Below are 20538 nucleotides of genomic sequence, written 5' to 3'. Positions count from 1 at the left end.
CCTTATATATATATATATATATATATATATAATACAATTTTTTATATCCCTTTGGGATATAAGCCCAATAGAAGCACTGCTGGGTCAAAAGGTATGCAGTTTGATAGCCCTTTGGGCATAGTTCCAAATTGCTCTCCAGAATGTTTGGATTCGTTCACAATTTCAACAAAAATGTATCAATGTCTCAGTTTTCCCACATCCCCTGGAACATTTGTCATTATCTTTTCCTGTCATTTTAGCCATATGTTATCTCTTTTGATCCATACAACAACCCTGCAAGCTAAGTGCTGTTAGGCCCATTTTACAGTTGAGGAAAAACAAGCAAACAGAAGTTTGCCCAGGGCCACTGGGTCTTCCTAATTGTAGACCCAGTTCTCTGACCATTGTGCTACCTAGGAGTTTCATGAATATTCCTAAGAAAAGGCTTCCTTCTGGTGGGGGAAAAAAAAAAAAACCACACACACACACACACACACACTAAAGAACAACAAAAATAATAAATATTTGGTCATCATCTTATGAGATAGGTTAAAGACACTGTTTTGTTTACAAAAATAAAGATGTCATTCAACTCTCATAAAAGATTCTGTGAGATAGTTAGGATATGGATTATTTACCAGGTCCTTAGAAGTTTAACTTTTTCTGATCATATTTGAAAATTGCTCAAATAGAATAAAAGAAAACCAAAAGTTCAATGTTTTATTTTCACTGTTTTAGTCTTTCAGTGTGTATTCACACATTTGTGTAAATATACACAAATGAGTATGTGTGTGTGTGTGTGTATTTCACACATCTACTATTTATTATCACACAAGAAATATCAAAATCACTTATGATTTTTTCTATTTATATCTGGAACTAACTAAATAAATAGTTTTATGCTATTTGAAGGCTACAATTAGAAAGTGGGGAATAAAGAGTGAGGGGGGAAGGAGACAGGGACTGGAATAGGGTTCACAACTTTTGTTTATTAGCTGACTTTTCAACATTAAAAATAAATAGAAACCAATGTGGGTTTATGGCTATATATTCATATACATGTAAGGGAAGAATGAAGTTTGGTAAGCAACTTGGCAAGTAATCACTTAATATATTTCCTTTTCTCTCCATGACTATGGCTTAGGAAATGTAAACATAAGATATGAACTGTTAATTAATGTACTGCAGGAGATGGGTTTTTTTCCTTGACAATCTCAAGATTCTCTACATGCTATTACCAATTTACTGTCTATTAAACACTGGCACTCTTGAGATCCGATCCTCACTTTTTAAAGACATTCTTAGGACAAAATTAAATTATCTAACAAGTAGAGATATAAATTAAATCATGGGGAAAAGTTTTAATAAGAAACTTCAGAGCAGGGATTCTTAACTTAGGATTCCAGAGTTATCTTGGGTTTGAATAGGAAAAAATTTACATTTTTATTTGTGCTTATCTAACTGAAATTCAGAATTTCCTTCAATTATATGTAGGAAACCAAACATTATTCTGAAAGGGGTCCATAAGTTTCCTTCAAGTCTTTATAGGGAGATAATTGCACAATGGAAAGAGTGATGGGCCTGGACATAGTCTCAAATTTATTAGCTGTGTGAATCTGAGCAAGTTATCTACTCCTTGTCTGCCTCAAGTTTTCTCAGCCACAAAATGGGTATAATACCATCTATCTGTTGTGAGGAGCCAATGAGATACTATTTTTAAAGTCCTTTTCTTGCAAACTTTCAAGTATCATATTAATGTTTTTATTTTTTTTTTAAACCATACTATGCCATTACACAGTAAAATTAGGAATCCTTGTTCTAGAGTATCACTTTACTTTTTGCTTGCCAAATTATAGAACATTAAAGTATGTGTTTCCATTTTATGTTACTCTTGCTACAAAATATAATTTTTTTAAAAACAAAAATAGTTTCACCTTTATGCTACAATATTTATTACTTTCCACTTCTTTAGGCTTCCCCCATACCCCCTCAATTCTGTGAAGCTCTAAGGAATCTTTAACTTCTCCATTCTTCTCTCTCCTCCACCCAAATTATACATACTCTCAAAAAACAGATCTAATCAAGTCATTCCCTTGCTCAAAAATCTTAAGGGATTTCAAGATTAAATTGCAAACTAGTTCAGTCCAACATGAATTTATTATATCTACCAGATGGGAAGAACTGTGTGGCTACAATATTCAAACAGATCAACACTTGATAATGTGAGGAAGCAGATAGCTCCAAAAATGCTTCCTGGAAGAGGTGAGCACTTAAAAGATGAAGAAGCAGCTCAGAGGATGCAAGGAAGACGCACCTTTCAGGCAGGAAGCACATTCTGTACAAAGTCTGTACAAGACATGGAATGAATATGGAGTCTAGAGAACAGAGAGCAGGTTAGTTTGTGCAGTAGTGACAAGGGTTAATACTACTGTAGGCAGGCTGGTATGCTGATATAACCAGAAAGACTTGAAATGACCAACAGAGAAGTCTGCAACATAAAACCACTAAGGGCTCCTGAAGAGAGAACAACGCAGTTAAACTTAGGTTATAGGGAAATCATTACATTGGCTTGGTTGGAGGCTGTATTGGAAACAGAAGCTGAGAATCCAGTTAGAAAATAACATAGTTTAGGAGAGAGTTTATGGGAGCCTGAATTAAGGTGTCTGTGGAAGTGGAAAGGGATTGCTGCTTCTCACAATGGAAGTATAACTCACAAGTCTTGGTAATAGGAAGAATATGGGTGATGGGGAGAAGAATGATCTGACCATGAGTTCAAGAATCCAAGGACCTCTAGGTGAGCGATGCCTTCAGGAGAAACAGGGATAGGTGGAAGGACTGAAAGAGGAGTTTTATTTTAGACATGTTAAGTCCAAACATCTTGTTGGAAATGTCCAAGAGACAGCTGGTGACACATGAACAAAACTAAGAAAAATTAGATGTGCTAGATGTGCAAATCACTTGTGTAGAAATGAGGAAATGATGAGATCACCAAAAGAATGGTTAGAAAGAGAGAAAAAGGAAGAGAGCTTTGTGGAATGTTCATGATTAGAAATTGGATACAAATCATAATTCAGGCAAAGGGAACTAAAAAAGAAACAAACAGGAAGAAGGTAGGTAAGAACAATATGAAAACTCAGGAAGGAGATAATATGCTTGCAAAGGGGCAAAAAAGAATGAGAAAGGTCACTGGATTTAGCGCTTAATGAACTGCTAGTAACCACTGTAAAGGGAGTTTCATCTAGACCTTGAGGTCTAAAGTCAAAGTCAAGTAGGTTAAAGAAAAGCAGAAAAAATGAGAGGCTTTTTCTGAAACTCAGACTGTTGAAAGAATGAATAAAAGCATGAAGAAATGGTACAGTTAGGTAAAGATTATTCAAAGATGGAGGGAGGCCTAAATATGTTTGGAGGTAGCAGAGGAACCAGTAGATAGGGAAACTGACAATTAGAGACAGACAATACAAACGAAAAGGCAATCTGCTGGAGGAGACAGAGCAGGATGGAATCAAAGGCACAAGTAACGGGGCTGGTCTTGGTGAGAAGGGCTACCTCTTTATCAGAGATTATATCAAAAGAGAAAAAAAAGGGAAATGACATAAGGGATTGTGAGGTACAGAAGAGGAAATTCACAAGGAAGAAGAGAATATCTGAAAGAACTACTTTGCAGAGTGTGATGAATCAATAAGGAAATAAGTAAAGCACTGCTATGGAGCAGCCAGAGCCTAGCTGATGTGAGATTACACAGATGTGGCCATCAGACATCTTCCTCCATTACCATCAGTAGCACAAGAGGATTCAAAGCCTGCAAGACATTAGGAGACATAAGGCAAAGGGGAGGAAATGGGAGAGTGTAAGACTATGTACAGTTGAACTGGTTCACTACAGGCCCCAAAGTGATATGTGAGTAAAGTGAGACTCAATAAAGAAAACGTCCTGGGGGAGCACTAAGGAGTAGAATGAAGATATCACAGGAAGTACAAGGCCATATTTAAGAGGAATGAGGCCTGGAGGATGGAAGGGGACAATCATGTACAGAAAAGTTTCTCAACTCTGTATTGTGTCCTGGGATGCTTCTGGCCAGATTTCTGTGAATGTTAGAAGACCATGAGATATTGAGGGAGAGGAAGATCTAATCATTCCAGTTTCATTCTCTTTTACTCCATGTAAGCGCCAGGCTCTAGCTAACCCAAACTCCCTTTTTTGTGGCTAGGTTCTTTGCTTTCTGCCTTTGTTCATGCAGTTCCCTATACTTACAATGAATGTCCTTCTCCATATTACCCATATGTATCTGTAATAGTTGCCGATCCTTCAAGTCCAAATCAAACCTCTTTTCTTCTATGAAGGATCCCCTGATTTTTCCTTTCTTTGAACTTCCACAGCCCTTTATATATCTTAAGATATCAAATATATTCTGCCATTTACCACAGTTTTTCATCTGGGCCTATATCAATAACCCAGATGCTGAGCTTCTTAAGGACACAGATTCTTCTATTCAGCTTTGTAAATTTCCCAATGTCTTACACTTGGCAGATGCTCAATTACAAAGAAATTAATTCTAACATTCTACCCCCCTGAAATTTTATTACTATTATTTGATATACAACATAAAAAAATACCTTAGCTGCAGGGATCTCTAATAGAGCTCCAAGTTCTTCAAATGTGATATTATTATATAACTTGCTTGCAGACAACAAATTGTGCTCAATGACAGCTCTGTCCAAGATACTGGAACCTTTATAAATTTAAATAGACAAAGATAAGCTCTCAACTAATTTTGTTCTGCATCCCAAAATTACATTTCTTTGCATGTAATACTTATACCATTAACTGTATGATGCTTTCAGCCATACACACAAAACGTCAGTTTAGGTTGTCACCACACACTGGCTTTAACAAAATATCAGTTCTAAATTCAATCATGAAACTAGTTTTGAAAAATGCTAATTGGCTGGATGAATTCAACTTCTAGGCTTTTCTTAAAACCAAGATAAGGCATAGTAAGATGGCACAGTGAATAGAGAACTAGCCCCATAATCAAAAGACAGGCCCCAAGATCTCATTCGGCCTCAGAAACTTGATCATTACTAGATGTGTGACAATGGGGAAGTCACTTAACCCATAGTACCTTGTACAAAACAAACAAAAACACCAAGACCTTGTTATCTTTTAAAGAGAAAAAAAAAATTTACTGAATATTTTCCAAGAATAAATGGTGACTTTTTTTTAAAAAATTGACTTTTTACCTTTAAAACCAGTAATGAAAAAATACATATAATTTGAGTCAGAAAGATTAATGTAGGCATTTACAGATTAATAAGATTTTAACCACACAGCATATTTCTAATAAATAAAATATTAGAAAAATGCAAACAAATTTGGTTAAAGGGTATACAGAACCTAAGCAATCCTTGGTCAAACTTACTGCATTATTTTTCCAGGTATTCAGTTATTTTAGTCATGACTAATCACAGTCTAATCAGAATCTCAGAGCTTGGCAGGAGATTAAAGGCCAGAAGGTTTAGCTCATAACTGACTAGGAAATACTCTCACACTATCTCTGACAAGCAGTCATCAGGCTTTGGCTTAGAGATTTCTATCAAAGCAAGAAAACTCACTTCCCTTACATAGGGAATTACTGAGTAAAGAAAACTTTTCAAAATGCTTCTCTAGCTTCTAAGGGAGTAAAATATAAGACTATTCAATCAATAATCCATAAAAGATAAATAAAAATATACACTTAAAATGAAGGTTTCATTTTTAAAGGTAATAACTACTATCTCTGGTCCTTGTTTTCCTGAATTGAAAAAGATTTCAGCAAAAATCAAATAGAGTCTATGAATATCAAAAAGTAGGAAAAAATCCATTCAGAAGCCAACCACAAGTGCTTTACTAAGTATCCACAGTACCAAAGTCACTATAAGATAACAAAGAACCTAGGAAAGATGACTCTCTTTCTCCTGGATTTTAGATGCTCTAAGAAAAGGCTTTCTAGATTAGATGACATGATAGGGAGTAACAAAAAGTAGCTCACTGTTGTGTGAGGTCAATTAAAAAATACTGATTTGTATTTACAAAAAGAAAGATCTTATTTAACTCTCACAAAAAATTCTAAGTCAGAGTATGGATTATTGTCTCGACTATAAAGCTGATAAAACCTAGATAAAAGATTTGTAGTGGTGACTCATCCAAAGTCATATGGCTGATCACTTTCAGAGCTAAATCTAGATCATTTGTTCTTTTCTCTAGATCATACCTTAAAAGCACTTTAAAGGCCAAGAAATAAGAGGATAATGAAGATAATAAAGGCTAAAATAACTGGCCTTTGCCTGTACTTCACTATATGGAGATGCTCAAATGATAATATGATTAATTTTTCTCCATATAAAACAAAATTAACAATATATGTTACTCATTCATGACATTTAAGGATAATTATGATGTTTATTAAGTTCCTTGAGATATGAAAAAGTAGACACTTATCTGACATTAAAAAAAAAAAAATCTACTAGCTTGCAGTATTCCCTAATAGAATTAAGTTTGTATATAAGACATATAACATTTTTAACAGTTCAGCTGTATGACATATAAATTAAAATAACAATTAAAGCTAGTTTATAATTAATACTGCCTAATATCTACCAGCCTAAAAATATTAAAAAGCTCACAGGACCATGACATTTATAAATCAGATTATCAATATTACTGCTATTTATAAAATCTATACCATCAGCTGTAGTTGCTTTTTGGTGAGGCATCAACATAGCAGCAAATTCTTGAAGCTGATTTCCTCTGATAATCCTATCTAGATACATTTTCTCTAGGATTCCATAGGCTGCAAGCTGCTGACACCTTTCATCCTTAAAAAGAGTAGCTAGCATTCGAGAGCGCTGTTGTCCTGGAGAAACACAAACAAAAGCATCATCAATACATTTCTCTAGTAGAAAACTTATTATTTATGCCTTTAAGCATTAATAAACTATAGGGAATTTGTTAAAATGTTTCTTGCAAATAGAGATCAAGATTAAAAGATTTCATATTTCAAAAAGGCATGTTTAGTGCGATTAAAACTTTAGTGCTTATCAATTCCTTTCTTATTTTTTTGAACTGGAGTGGCTATATTATGTAAATTGGTATAAATAGCTTTCTAAAAATGTTAACAACTCACCACCAAATTGAGATGTAGATGATTCTCTCTATAAAATCTGTTAATAACAACTAGCTGATAGTTATTAAAAAGTCATCATTTGATACAGGAGATTCAGATACTGAATAATGAATGTACTTACCTGCTGATGCTAAGATAGTACAATGCAAAGCATGTTTTAAGGCCTCTAGTCTCTCACTTTCATGGACTATTGTCTTATATGAGAGCTCATTGTATCTTTGGGCAGCTTCAATGAATTTTCTTCTATAATCAAGAACACGAGCATAGCACACCTGCAACAGCAAGAGTATGTCTAAATTAGCAAAAATTTAAATTAAAAATGGAAGGATCAATGGGTCTCCCTTAATATCCATCCAGTCAAAGGGTTCATGACTTTTGTGTGTTATGGAACCTGGGAAAGCTAATTATCTCCTTCTTAGAATAAAGTTTTATATGTATAAGATGAAATACAAAGGACTCCAATAACCAACTATACTGAAATCCATTTATCAAAATATAACAAAAGCCAAGCTCCTGCCAGATTAAGAATCCCTACTCTAATCCAAACAATAATTAAACAGGAATTCTCTCTAAAACACGTTTCACAATCATTCTATCATGTATTTTCCTGAAACCACACTGTGCACATAATGCTATAGAAGGAAGGAATGGAGGAAGCAGAGAAAAAGGAAGAAAAGAAGGGATAGAGAAAGGAAAGAAGAAAAAGGAGAGGAAAAACCTCCACATTACTTCCTCTTGAGCTTCTGAGACAGGTAACTGGATTTTCTTTTATTATTATTATTATTATTATAGCTTTTTAATTACAAAACATATGCATAGGTAATTTTTCAACATTGACCCTTGCAAAACTTTCTGTTCCAACTTTTCCCCTCTTTCCGCCCCACCCCCTCCTCTAGATGGCAGGTAATCCAATACATGTTAAATATGTTAAAGTGTATGTTAAATACAACATATGTATACATGTTTATACATTAACTGGGTTTTCTTCTGCAGGCTTCCCTTCTCACCTCCAAAATTTAAGAATTCCCCAAGGTGCTTGGGAGATCAGCCTGCTCTTAAGGTTCTGTGGTAGAAGTCATTTGTAAACCCTTTTCTACTAAGAACTTCTTTAGCTACATTTTTTTTGATTTCTGCATGTTGTACTCATATACTTATAATCATACTTTACACATCTCCTCACCCTTTCAATTTTTAGCTGGAGCTCTTACAAGACTGAAAAAGATATTAACAATTACAATTTATACATTAATAACAACCAAAAAAAAAACCCCAACATCAGTCTTTAACATTTTTATTGCAATATGAGCCTGGCTGATTTCTAGCTAACTTTTCCAAAAACATATCCATACAACAAAAGACTCTGAATTAAAAAAAAAAAATTAAATGGGATTTTTCTGTTTGGGAAATTTTCTCTACCCTCTATCACCACTATTAATGCAAAAATTCCAAAAATAAAATTTAAAAAGCAAGTCCAACAAAATAATGGGATAAACTTAACTAAAACAAACTGTTAGATCTTTAATATTACTGCTCTTTTCTTCGAGATCCTCTAACTTGTAAATGTTCCACTGTACTTTCATGGAATCTTTCCTTCTACTCTGGAACTTGATTCCATTAAATAATTATTCATGTTTATATTATGAGCTGTTTAAGGAGAAAAAAAGAAAAACAGTAAGTGCCAAAGTAGGATCACCTTGTAATGGATCTGTAACTGTTCATTGGTTGATTCATTCTGGAGCAGGGAAGCTCGGTTGATGTAAGCCTCTGCCTGAACAGGATCATCATCCTCCAGATAGAGTCTGGCAATTTTCAGATAAGTCTCCAATTTATAATCCACATTATACTGTCTGCAATTAAGAAATGAAAAACTCAGCATATCAACTTTAAAAAATAATATCCATTCTCTTATGTGGAATCCTAACTTCTCAAAGAAGCCCAACAAGCCTAAATGTTAACTGATGTATCACAATACAATATTTTTACATTATTAGAAATAAAATATTACTGAGCTTAGTAAATGTATATCATTTGGACCTCTATCATACATCATAGGGCTTGCTTATATTTTAATGTTCTTCCTTTTTTGCTTTATTTTCACTATATCTTAGCTCCTTTACCTAAATTCTCAAAAAGTTGCCAGCCTATGGCAGATATTTGCTTTAATGCTTACTACTTTAATTTAGTATTAAAAAACAAAACAAAAACAAGTATTTGTTTTCCCAAACAAGGAAGACAGTAATTCCATTACTATTAATTAAAAAAAAAATCAATTAAACCAAATGACCAATATGCAATTCCCTAATCAATTTATGCTGTAAGAAAAAACAAGAGAAATTATTTTAAATTAAAAAATAAATAACAAAAATCTATTAAGAGATATTGTCAGAAGCCTTGCATTTCACAACTACTGAAGGAATAAATGTGAGTCACTAAATATGCTTTTAAGGACAAGAATGGTTTATTATATATTAAAAAGATCTCTTTCAATTAGCTACTTTTCAATAGTGAAGCCACCGAGCTGTTTCATAACCTAAATGTTAATGGAACAAACGTCTATACTGGTATTTTTCTCACCATCACAAAATTTATGTAGACAGAACCTCCCATCAAATGGAAAAGATGAGAAATACTTGGAAATCTGACACAAATGAACTATTAAATCTGCCAGATGAAACAAAGTGAATTTGAAATTGTACTAGAATATTTAACACCTTTCTCCCTATAGAAATTTGGTATGGCTATATATGCCAAAATATTTCTAGGAGCACTTTCTGTGGAAGTAAATGGAAACAAAGTGAATGCCTTTTGACTGGAGAATAATTAAATGACACACATTATTATCACAAATTAATGTAATGAATCACAAATAGTGATTGTATTATAAAAATTCCTTCACAAGATTTGGAGAAATTTGAAAAGATCTGTATGAACTGGATGCAGAGTAAGATAAGCATAACTAAGAGAACAATCTACAAAATAACTACAATAATGCAAAGGGAAAGAATATTAAAAAATCCAAAAAATCCAACACAATTCAGATCAATGCACTGATTAATTGGGATTCATGAAGAGACCCTGCCCTACTGTAAGGCTTTCAGATACCATCACTATATCTATTTTGCTTAATGATCCTTCTCTTTCATATTAGAGGTCTCTTTGGGGGGAGGAGGTACTGGAAAATTAAAACTTATTTTTTAAATCAATATTTTTTTTTAAAAATATACTTTCAGAGGAGCTAGGTAGCATAGTAAATAGAGCACCAGCCTGAAGTCAGGAGAACCTGAGTTCAAACATAACCTCAGACACTTAACACTTCCTAGCTCTGTGTGACCCTGGACAAGTCACTTAACCCCAATTACCTCAGCAAAAATAAATAAATAAATTTAAAAATACACACACACATACACACACACACACACACTGTTTAAAACTTACAAATAAGGTAAAAAATTAAAACTGGAAGTGATAAAATCTGGTGGAACATAATGGTTTTGTCTGACAATCTTTTACCATGAGAAAATCAAAGTGAACTCTCAAGTACCCAGCCATCCTATCCAGAAGGCCTATTCAGTGAATTAGAGAAAGTGGATTTTGGGCTGAGTGATTATTTGATTGAGTCATGTAATAATCCACATCCTTTGTGAAGAAAAGACTAGCTAGCCTGGCCTTATGAATGAACAGAAATATGGCCTTTGTCTTTTCAATATTCAAAGAAAAATCCATGAATATGATTTAATACATATTAATCTATGTGACATATACGGGTGTGTGAGACTATAGGCAAATCAATTAAGTTCTCACTGCCCCGGTGACAACAGTCTAAGACTATAAATTGCAGAGAAGATGTTGACTTACACTTATTGAGGGAGTTTTCTTACTAGCAAATAAATAAATCAATAAATTACCAATCAAGCAATAAGCAAGACTAAATTTTTCAAATGACTTAGCAAAAGGAAATAATAGATCTAAAGTGAGTTGTTCAAAAACATCGTAAGGAAAAACAATTAACAAAGAATTAAGAAGAAATCTAATTAATGCAGTAACCAATCACAATTTCAGAAAACTGGTACTTATACATGCAATCTTTCAGAGAGACAGGTGAAGTCAAAGTGTAAAATATCTAGAGTTCTTCAGACACAGTCAATGTTAGGTTTTCTTTTACAAGGATTTTTGTTTTTCTTTCATTCTTTTTTTTTTTTGTTGTTGTTGGGGAAAACTGAGGATAACAGCAGGGTCACCAAAATGTAAATAATGAAATAAATAAATAAATGAAAGTGTCTTTGAAGTTTTTAAATGCACAGAAGGAAGGTCAACAGTAAATACAGACAAGCAGGGACAGCTCTGAAAAATATAATCTCTCTTTCACTATTTACTATACTTTTGTCCTGTTTCCAAGGGAATTCCCACCAACACTTGTGCTGCATTTCTCCAGTCTTCTTCCTTCTCATATATTGATGCAAGATGCTGCCTTATTGAAGCAACCTTAATTTAAAAAAAAAAAAAAAAAAAAAAATCCAACTGTTAATTTGATCCAATTTCAAATGATTAATCAAGTTATTTTTAATTGTCCAGAGTAAACAAGCTCCAAATATTAGTGACCTGAAGTTCTCAAATAATAAAAATTATCAAAAAAACATTATTTTTTCAACTTATTTTTAAAAAGTTAAAACTTCAAACTAATCTAATATATAGAACTAGGTGATGTGTAATATTTATAGTAATATTTGTTAAAGAGAAATGACAGTTCATTAAAAATTCCCCTGTAAATTATTACTATAAAAACATCTGATCAACATTATTTACATTGTATAGTTGATTAGCACTGTTACTAATTCTTATTGAAACATTTTTAAAAACATTTATTCCAAATATATTTCTTCCTCCTTAGTATTCCTTTGTAAGAAAGATTAAAAGATAAAAAAACCTGGATAAGAGCAGTAAATGCCTCCCTAAATCTGAGAATCTGTGCAACATTTCCTAGCCACAGATGCCAACTTCTTCAATGAGAAGAAGGTATATTTTCTTAGTTCCTAACTCTAGGCACAAGCTTGCTATTACTGATTATTGTTAGTAGCATTTCAAAAATACTGTGAAGTACTTGGAAATTCACAAGTAATTCCCAAACTTTCTGGAGTGTATAATCCTATCATTTGATAGTCTTACATCTCTTTAATATGCACTTTATTTTTCAGAATTTCATGACATCCCTTAAAAAACTCTTTGGAGGTGCAGTGGATAGAGCACCAGCCTTGAAGTCAGGAGGACCTGAGTTCAAATCTGGTCTCAGACACTTCCTAGCTGTGTGACCCTGGGCAAGTCACTTAACCCCAATTGCCTCAGCAATTTTGAAAACTGACAGATAATCAAGGTTTGGGATCATTGCTTTCAACTTTATAAATAGGATCTGGTTCCTTGCTTTTACCTGCTCCTCAAATGAAATGACTCTGGGCTGGATCTTTTCCAAGGTGAAATGATAGATTTCTTTGGCCGTGCTGTCAGGCAGATTAGGTAGGTGTGTGCAGAAATCAGTCAGCAACTGCCGAGAGATCACTAGACTGACATTCTCATTTACCACTTGGTTTGAAAACATGAGACAAAGAAATATGAGTAACTTATATATTTTGCAAATATTTTACAAGACAAAATTTTCATTTGCTTAATTCTTACACAGGAGACACTTTATATTTGCTGAAATGAATTTACTCATCTGGCAAAACATTAAGATTTTTAATCTTGATGGCAAAAATATGAAAAAAACATTATCTGCAGCAACAGAAATAAACATTTGATTTTTAAAAAATAGTATTCAAAAATAATTTTCATAAATAGCAAAGAACTGAGAAAGCATTCTTTTCCCTACTTACACTTATTTGTTTAATATTTCTAAACATAATAGCTATGAATCCAATATAAAAAAGCAAAATTTAACAGAAAAGGTTACACAGCTTTCGACAATGAAATTAATCAAGCACTATTAAAGCCAATTAATATCTATGCTATAAACAAGCTGCTTTTAAGAACTAAGTGAAGATCCTATTTTTAAAACACAAAGCTGATAATGTATTTTTTTTTGTTCATTAATTGATAACATTAAATGGAATAGATTATGATCAGAAACACTTAGCTGGGAGATTATTGACCTTGATGTCAGTACCAGACCTGCAGAGAGGAGCAAACGGTATGCCAAGTTCGCTTACTTTGGGAAGGGATGGGGAGAGCAGACACTCTTCTTTAGAGCCTCCAGACTCTACAAGGCCAGGGCAAGAAGGACTATCCAGTCTCCCATCCCAGTGAAAGAATCATGAGGAAGCCTCAAACTGAAACTGATCTCCCCACAGACTTCCACAGAATCATCACCTGCTTCTTCACATTTAGTACTTAAGCCAAGAGGTAGTAGATGCTCTGTAACAGCAATGTTTTGGGGAAAAGGATTGAAAAAGGCCACCCTCTCTTTCAACCCCCACCTCCCAATAAAAACAACCTTCAAGGTATTAGAGAAAGAGATCACTAAGTTCAACAGATTCATTTTACAAGAAAGAAAATTAAAAACTCAAAAGAAGGAAAGCCTTGCCTGAGGTCACAAAGACACTAATGAAATTGAGCCTGAGGTGAAATAGACAGACAGATGTCAAGCCTGCAAGGGAACCTTTGTTTAATCTCCTCATTTTACGGAAAGAGGAACCCAGTCGATGCCATTGCTCAGCTCTGGTCTCTCTGCTAGGCTGCTGACATTTGCGCACCTCTGGAGAGCTGCTCTTCTGGAGCAGTCACTGCTGGTGTCAAAGCTCGGAACAAACAGATGAGCACAAAAGAGAACTCTCTATCCTTCCTGCTCCAAGCTCACCAGCAACATCCAAAAAGGCTGAAACAAGGTAAAGTTCTCCCAGACTACACTGGCAGGTGGAGGTAGAAGCAGGAGATCCTGTTTTTTGGGGGGGGAAGACTGCAGAAACCCTGTGGATACTTCCTAGGCCTAGAGAGGCGCTTGCAGGAGCTGATTTCTAGCTTCTGTCCCAAAAATGGATAACCTGAGCCCTGAGCATGGCTTCAAATTCTGCACCCGTTCCACAGTACTATACTGCTTTCCCATTTTCCATCTGACAAAACCGAACTCCTTGAGAAAGACCTGAGATACTTGAGTACTTTTGGTTTTTTTCCCCACTTGAATTTGAGTAGCTCACTTGAGATGATTGTCCCAGATTTATAAAAATCTGGAAGATGGAAAGGGTCCCGGGCTTTTCAAGAGATTCCTTGAATAAGTCACCAAGAAGGTATGGCCCCCTGCCTCCTTCCCCCCATTGTGCCTAGCCCTAAGGGCCCCTCTGGTACTGGAGCTATCTCATCTCAGGAACTGACCTGTAGGACAGCCTCTGAGGAGCCATGCAGCTTTAAGAGCCAATGTCAGGGCTTGCTCCTCAGCCCCAGAGCCACCCACGGTCTGGACCCCAGCAGCTCTACCCCTGCCCAGAAGTCCTCCTCTTATTACTAATGTTGCTCCCCCAGAGCTTCCACATAATACCATCAGCCTCAGTCCCTGGCTTCTTTCTTAGAGGAATTCAGGAGCTATTCAAATGTCCCACCAGAACCCCAGTCATCAGCTCTGGCTTATTATGGAGTAATAGCAGCAGCTAAAGCAGCTCTACCAAGAAATGCCATATAAAACTGTCTGCTACTCATACTCAGTCCAGTTCCAACGTTCAATCCCTCCTTTTATAGAAAAGGTCATGAAACCATGCCAACTGGTGCGCCACAAATCCATGTAATCCCACTTCTTCTCCACCATAGCAAACCCTTTGACTTGGCTGTCAACATTCTCTAGCACAAGCCTCACAAAAAGTGTTCCAAATTTCCTTGGTTATGAAACATCTCTGGTCTTTCTCAGATGACTTGGCCTCCTACTTGCCAAAGAAAACTGATGCCATCTTTATTTTTTGAGTTCCCTACCTCCCCTATTTTTCAAAATCCTTCCTTCCCACACTACCTCAATAGCTGCCAATTCTAAGACCAGACCCCCACACCCTGACTGATGATTCACTACCTTTTAGGATTCATTCCAGCCCTGATTTCATTTCTTTTCCCACTTAGTGACTGCCATCTTGTCAGATCACCCTCCTCCCATTCCAGTTTTAGAATTCTACTCAAATCAAATTGTGGAAGCATGGTAGCTAGAGTGCTGGGCCTGGAGTCCGGAAGACTTGAATAGATTCTGTTCTCAAATACATGTGATCCTGGGCAAGCCACCTACCTAACCTGATTCTCCTGTTTCCTCATCTGTAAAATGGAGAAAATAATCACACCTATTTTCCAAGGTTATTGTGATGATCAGTTGAGATAACACATAGCTCCTATTACCATTACTATCATTATTATTGTTACATTATTGTTAGTTCAGCTTTATTATTAATCCTGGGAAGGGGTATTTTAAAATCTGTAATGTTCTCTTTTCTATATATAATGTTTCTCTGGGAGCGGGTTTCTTGGGGAGCTTCTAGAGGCAGCCTTAGTTTCAGTTCAGTTCAATAATCACCCCAAATGCAGCCAGGAGTTAAAATCCAAATCATTTATTGTTCCTTTTAATTCTTGCTTCTTTTCCTGGGGCCAGGTTAGCTTTAAAAGAAGCCTCTCTCTCTCCTTGGTTCTAAGAGCTCTCTCCGAATGTCTCCAGCCAGCACAAAAGTGGAAGATGGAATGAATCTTAACTCCTCTTCCCAGAGAGTGGGCTTGTGGGTTTCTGACTTGTGAATCTCCCTAAGTCTAAAAGTGGGCTTGTGAACTCCTCCTTCAAGTTCTAGCCCATAACATCTCCCTCTTTCTTTGATTTAGAACATAAGTGGTCATGACCTCCCTGACTTCTCAAAGAGGTGAGAACCCCCAAAAAGAAGGTAATCACATCTTCCTTGACTGCTCAAAAAAGGAGTGAAAACACCATAAAAAAGATGTGATCACGCTCTCCCTGACTTCTCAAGAAGGGAAATGAAAACAACAAAGGAAATGGGAAATCAAATCAGATTAAGCGGGTTTCCAAAGGGCTCATTCTTAAAACAGGTATACATAAATCTATCAATATAGAAGGTATTACATATAATTACATAAGCACATAGCCATATAACACAGGCTAGAAGTTATGTAACAAATAACATGAATCAACATCAGGAATTATACATGTCCATAAGTCTTAGAAATAGTCCAAAAGGAATCTATTGTCCATTAATTCATGTGCCAGGAATCTAATAATTCCTGCAAGCTTTGAAGTCCTGCAATAGTCTCATCTTGTGTTAGGGAATCCAATGATTTCCGATGGTTTTCAAGTCCTGCAACAGTCTCATTATCAGCCATGCTCTTTCAGTGTCAGATGTTTCTTAGATCTTCTCCTTTGTTTTCAGATTTTTCTCCTTTTCTGTCTCTCTCCAGGTGCTCATTGCCACCTATCTATTTCCTTCTCCATCTGTAAAAATACAAGCAAACCCTCTCTCCCAAGTAGTTAACCTATCTAGTCCCTTCTATTTACCACTTTCTAAATCTCTTCTCATCATCTGGTAATTACATTGGAGCTATTTGCACTGGACACTGCCCTGTTGGTTTAAAAAGCCTGTTTTCTCCCCAAGTGTAATCCCTTTCTGCCATGTGATTGCTTTTCAGTTGACTGATCACATCAGAGTCCTGACCTTCTAAAGACTCTCTGGGTGTAACCTCAGCTGAGCTGCCATCATGCCCCATCTATCTTCTGTATGATATCTTGGGGCTGGGCCCTGCCTCTAATTTCCCTGGGTCAATCTACATTCTGAGGCCCAGTGGAAGCCCTTGTGGCATTTTGGACATAGGGTTTTAGGTCTTCTCTCTCCTTCTTCTCACTCTATCTCCATATCTACATTGAGCTCTAAGATGTCCTATTTTTCCACACTGAAAACATCGATGATTTTCTCTAGAAGTCCTTTGCCAAGAGGGACCCTGTCTTCCCATGTTCATCAAAGTCTGGGTATCATAAGCATTTATGCCCACTGTAGCACAGCGTCTTATGATCTCCTCTAAAGAAGCATCTTTGTGTAGTCCCTATATAATTCTTCTGCAAACCTCATTGGCATTTTCCAAGGCCAGATGTCTGGTCATTATTTCTGTAGAGGCATTTCCTCCAATGGTTCTTGTGACAGCTGTCGGCAAAAATCCCACAAAATCTGCAAAGGGTTCATTGGGACCTTGCTCTATTTTTGTGAAGGCTTTACCTTTATCCTTTTCTGGGAGAGAATACCAAGCTTTTATTGCAGCCTTAGAAATTTGCTCATACACTGTTATGGGGTAATTAATCTGTTCTGAATTCTCTCCATACTGACCTTCACCTGCTAGTTGGTCAAAAGTGACTTGTACATTAACTTCTGTTTGCCTACTGCATCTAGCTTGAATCCTACATAATTCATGATACTCCAAAAGCCACAACAAGTTTTGTCTGGTTCTAAACATGTCCTTGCTATGGATTTCCAATCACTTGACGTTAAGATTTCATAAGCCGCAGCTAGGTGGCACAGTGGATAGAGCACCAGCCTTGAATTCAGGAGGACCTGAATTCAAATCTGGTCTCAGACACTTAACACTTCCTAGCTGTGTGACCCTGGGCAAGTCACTTAACCCCAGCCTCAAGGGAAAAAAAAAAAAAAAGGAAGATTTCATAAGCCAAATTATCTAGTAACATCTTAACATAAGACAATGTATCCCCATAAAGAGTGCAACTCTTTTTCAAATCCTTAATTTTTTCCAGATCAAAAAGAGTGTATCTTCTCCTCTTTTGACCTGAAGAGTCAAGCTCTTCAATCACAGGGTATGCATTTATAAAATCAGATACATCTTTGTCCATTTTTTGCCTTAACCAATGCCTTTTCTAATCTTGTCATAGGCTGCTTCATAGGTGATGCTGAATGTGTTTCTGCCTCTCCCCCTCTTCCTTCTCCCTCCAAGCATGAAGGGTTAATTGAGGGAGGTATTCTATTCTTAACTGATTCTTCATTCTTTTCACCTAATTTATTTGGTACCTTCCCTTCCTGCTCTTTCTTCTTTTTCCTTAATCTAACACTTATATAATTTCTTAAACCCAGTTGTACTAAATTATTTGTATTAAGTGTATTTTTGGAAATTGATGTTGGATTGGAATTATAGTATTCACCTAGTTCCTCTCCTATTAATTTTCATTCCTCTGGATCCAATTCTTTTTCCTTAGAGAACCAAGGAGATGGGTACATGTGTACTGTACAGTTTCTAAAAGTTCAGTGATCTCTTCCCAAGTTACAATTAAACCTTAATTTTTTTTTTATCAGTCTGACCAAGTTTTGACACATTTTCCTTGAACTGGAAAAGAAGGCTGTTTTCTAAACATCTGTCCCATTTCAATTGAAATTCTATTTTAGCCCTTTAACAAAGTTATCTTCTTGTACCCACCCTAATTTCTGGGTCGAGGAGACTTTTCCACTGAATCAGGATCAGAGGTTTTTCCACTGAAATCAGAATTGTGTCTGTCCCTTGTTCAAGTGCCAAAATATAATGTTCTTCTCTAAAATATAATCATTCTCTAGAAGCAGATTTCTTGGGGAGCTTCTGGAGGCAGCCTTAGTTTCAGTTCAGTTCAATAATCACCCCGAATGCAGCCAGGAGTTAAAATCCAAATCCTTTATTGTTCCTTTTAATTCTTGACTCTTTTCCTGGGGCCCGGTTAGTTTTAAAAGAGGCCTCTTTCTCTCCTTGATTCTGAGAGCTCTTGCTGCGAGTCCTTTGTCTCTTCCAGCTTCAGCCTCTAGGCTCCCTCCAAATGTCTCCAGCCAGCACAAAGGTGGAAGATGGAATGCATCTTGACTCCTCCTCCCAGAGAGTGGGCTTGTGGGTGTCTGACTTGTGAATCTCCTGAAGTCCAAGAGTGGGCTTGTGAACTCTTCCTTATATATGCTCTCTAAAGGTGTGAAGTCTAATGTGTGAACTCCTTTAAAAGTGTGAACTAAGTACATAAACATTAGCATCTTGTTTTAAGTTCTGGCCCATAACAAAAATCCTCTTCCCATGGCCCCACCAATCATACCAGTAGAACTTAAGATCCTTAAGAGCAGGAACTGTTGATGATTTTTATTTATATCCCCAGCACATAACATAATACTGGGCACTATTCATTAATTCCCTGGAGACTCATCTCAGATAAGAAATCTTCACCAAACACTTCCTGGTCTCCTCCACTTGTTAATGCTCTCCCCTTCCTCAAATCACCAGATGTTTACTTGTATCAGCACATGTCTCATTCTCCCAATGGGAGGTAGACTTCTAGAGGGTAAGCACTGCTTCCAGGTTTTCTTTAATCCTAATAATTTAATGTCTAATAATCTCTGGACCAGGATTTCTTAAACTTTTTCCATTCACAATCTCTCTTCACCCAAGAAATTTTTGTGCAACCCCAAAGAAATTTATGATTTATTATCAGTAATCGTTTGATTTGTGTACCTATTGTACACAAATATCCCTATTTGGATATACAATAGGTACACAAATCAAACGATACTGACAATTAATCATAAAGAAATTTATCTTAAAACAATTCTTTGGTAATCATATAATTTTATCATTTCCTAAAGATGAAAACTAATTTGCATACTGAGATTGGATATGCTTGTTTATTTTTACACAAGAATTAAATTTTGGCAGAATATCTGATATCTTTTACAGTTGCAACCTCATATAGGGTCTCTAGCCACAGTTTAAGAAATTTTGCTTTAAGCTACAGTATATGCTTAACAAATGATTTATGAAATTGAATTACAGACTATAAAGAAAATTTCACTACAAATGTATAAAATCCGATTTCACAATTCAGAAATAACTTCTTTCAAAATAAATCCCATGACATATATAGTTTAAAAATCTCTAGATGGTATTTTAAAAAATACATAGGGGCACCAACATTGATAATGATTTAACTTCATTATTAAAAAGTTCTTATTTTCAAAGCTCAATAATACACAGGAAACCCAAGTGTTAAATTTCCGTTCTACTTACTTGCTTCCACAAAGGCTTTTAAAGCCTCCAGCTGTTCTGCCCCAGGCAACTGAATAGCTTTTTCCAATATCTGCCGATATCTAACAAGACAAAATTAAAATTACTATAACAGATGCTCAGTGGACTTATTTTCTCTTTACAATAACTTAATTAACTGACCTCTGGGCAGGGTGATAATGTGGGAAGAAGACTAGATTTCTATTTCAAGAGAATATGACCTTGAATCCAAACTCTGCTATTTAATATATACAAGACCTTGGCCATGACTTTCACTTCTCTGGGTGTCAGAGAATATCTACAAAACAGGCAAGTTGACACTTCCCAGACAGCCAACTGCTCTTCTGATGTGGTCAGCCAGATTAAAATGTAATAAGTGT

At 35.7% G+C, this 20538-nt stretch overlaps 1 protein-coding gene across 3 annotated transcripts in view; it reads right to left on the bottom strand.

Moving 5' to 3' along the window:
* COPS4 (COP9 signalosome subunit 4) overlaps window positions 1-20538 on the bottom strand; it is a 33936-nt gene that overhangs the window by 3781 nt on the left and 9617 nt on the right. For 2 of the 3 annotated variants that reach the window (XM_074276112.1, XM_074276113.1), the window contains exons 2-8: window positions 20162-20241; window positions 12564-12715; window positions 11520-11623; window positions 8835-8988; window positions 7263-7413; window positions 6701-6871; window positions 4593-4708 (exon numbers count right to left, since the gene is read on the bottom strand). In XM_074276112.1, coding sequence (XP_074132213.1) covers window positions 4593-4708; window positions 6701-6871; window positions 7263-7413; window positions 8835-8988; window positions 11520-11623; window positions 12564-12715; window positions 20162-20241 — 928 coding nt within the window. Of the gene's footprint in view, window positions 1-4562; window positions 4709-6700; window positions 6872-7262; window positions 7414-8834; window positions 8989-11519; window positions 11624-12563; window positions 12716-20161; window positions 20242-20538 lie in introns of all 3 variants that reach the window. The other variant, XR_012483580.1, reaches the window with a different exon arrangement.

Source organism: Sminthopsis crassicaudata, chromosome 6 (genome assembly GCF_048593235.1).
Source record: "Sminthopsis crassicaudata isolate SCR6 chromosome 6, ASM4859323v1, whole genome shotgun sequence".
NCBI lineage: Eukaryota > Metazoa > Chordata > Mammalia > Dasyuromorphia > Dasyuridae > Sminthopsis > Sminthopsis crassicaudata.
Note: the sequence above shows the minus strand (reverse complement) of the source record. Positions and strands in the feature narration are given on the sequence as shown.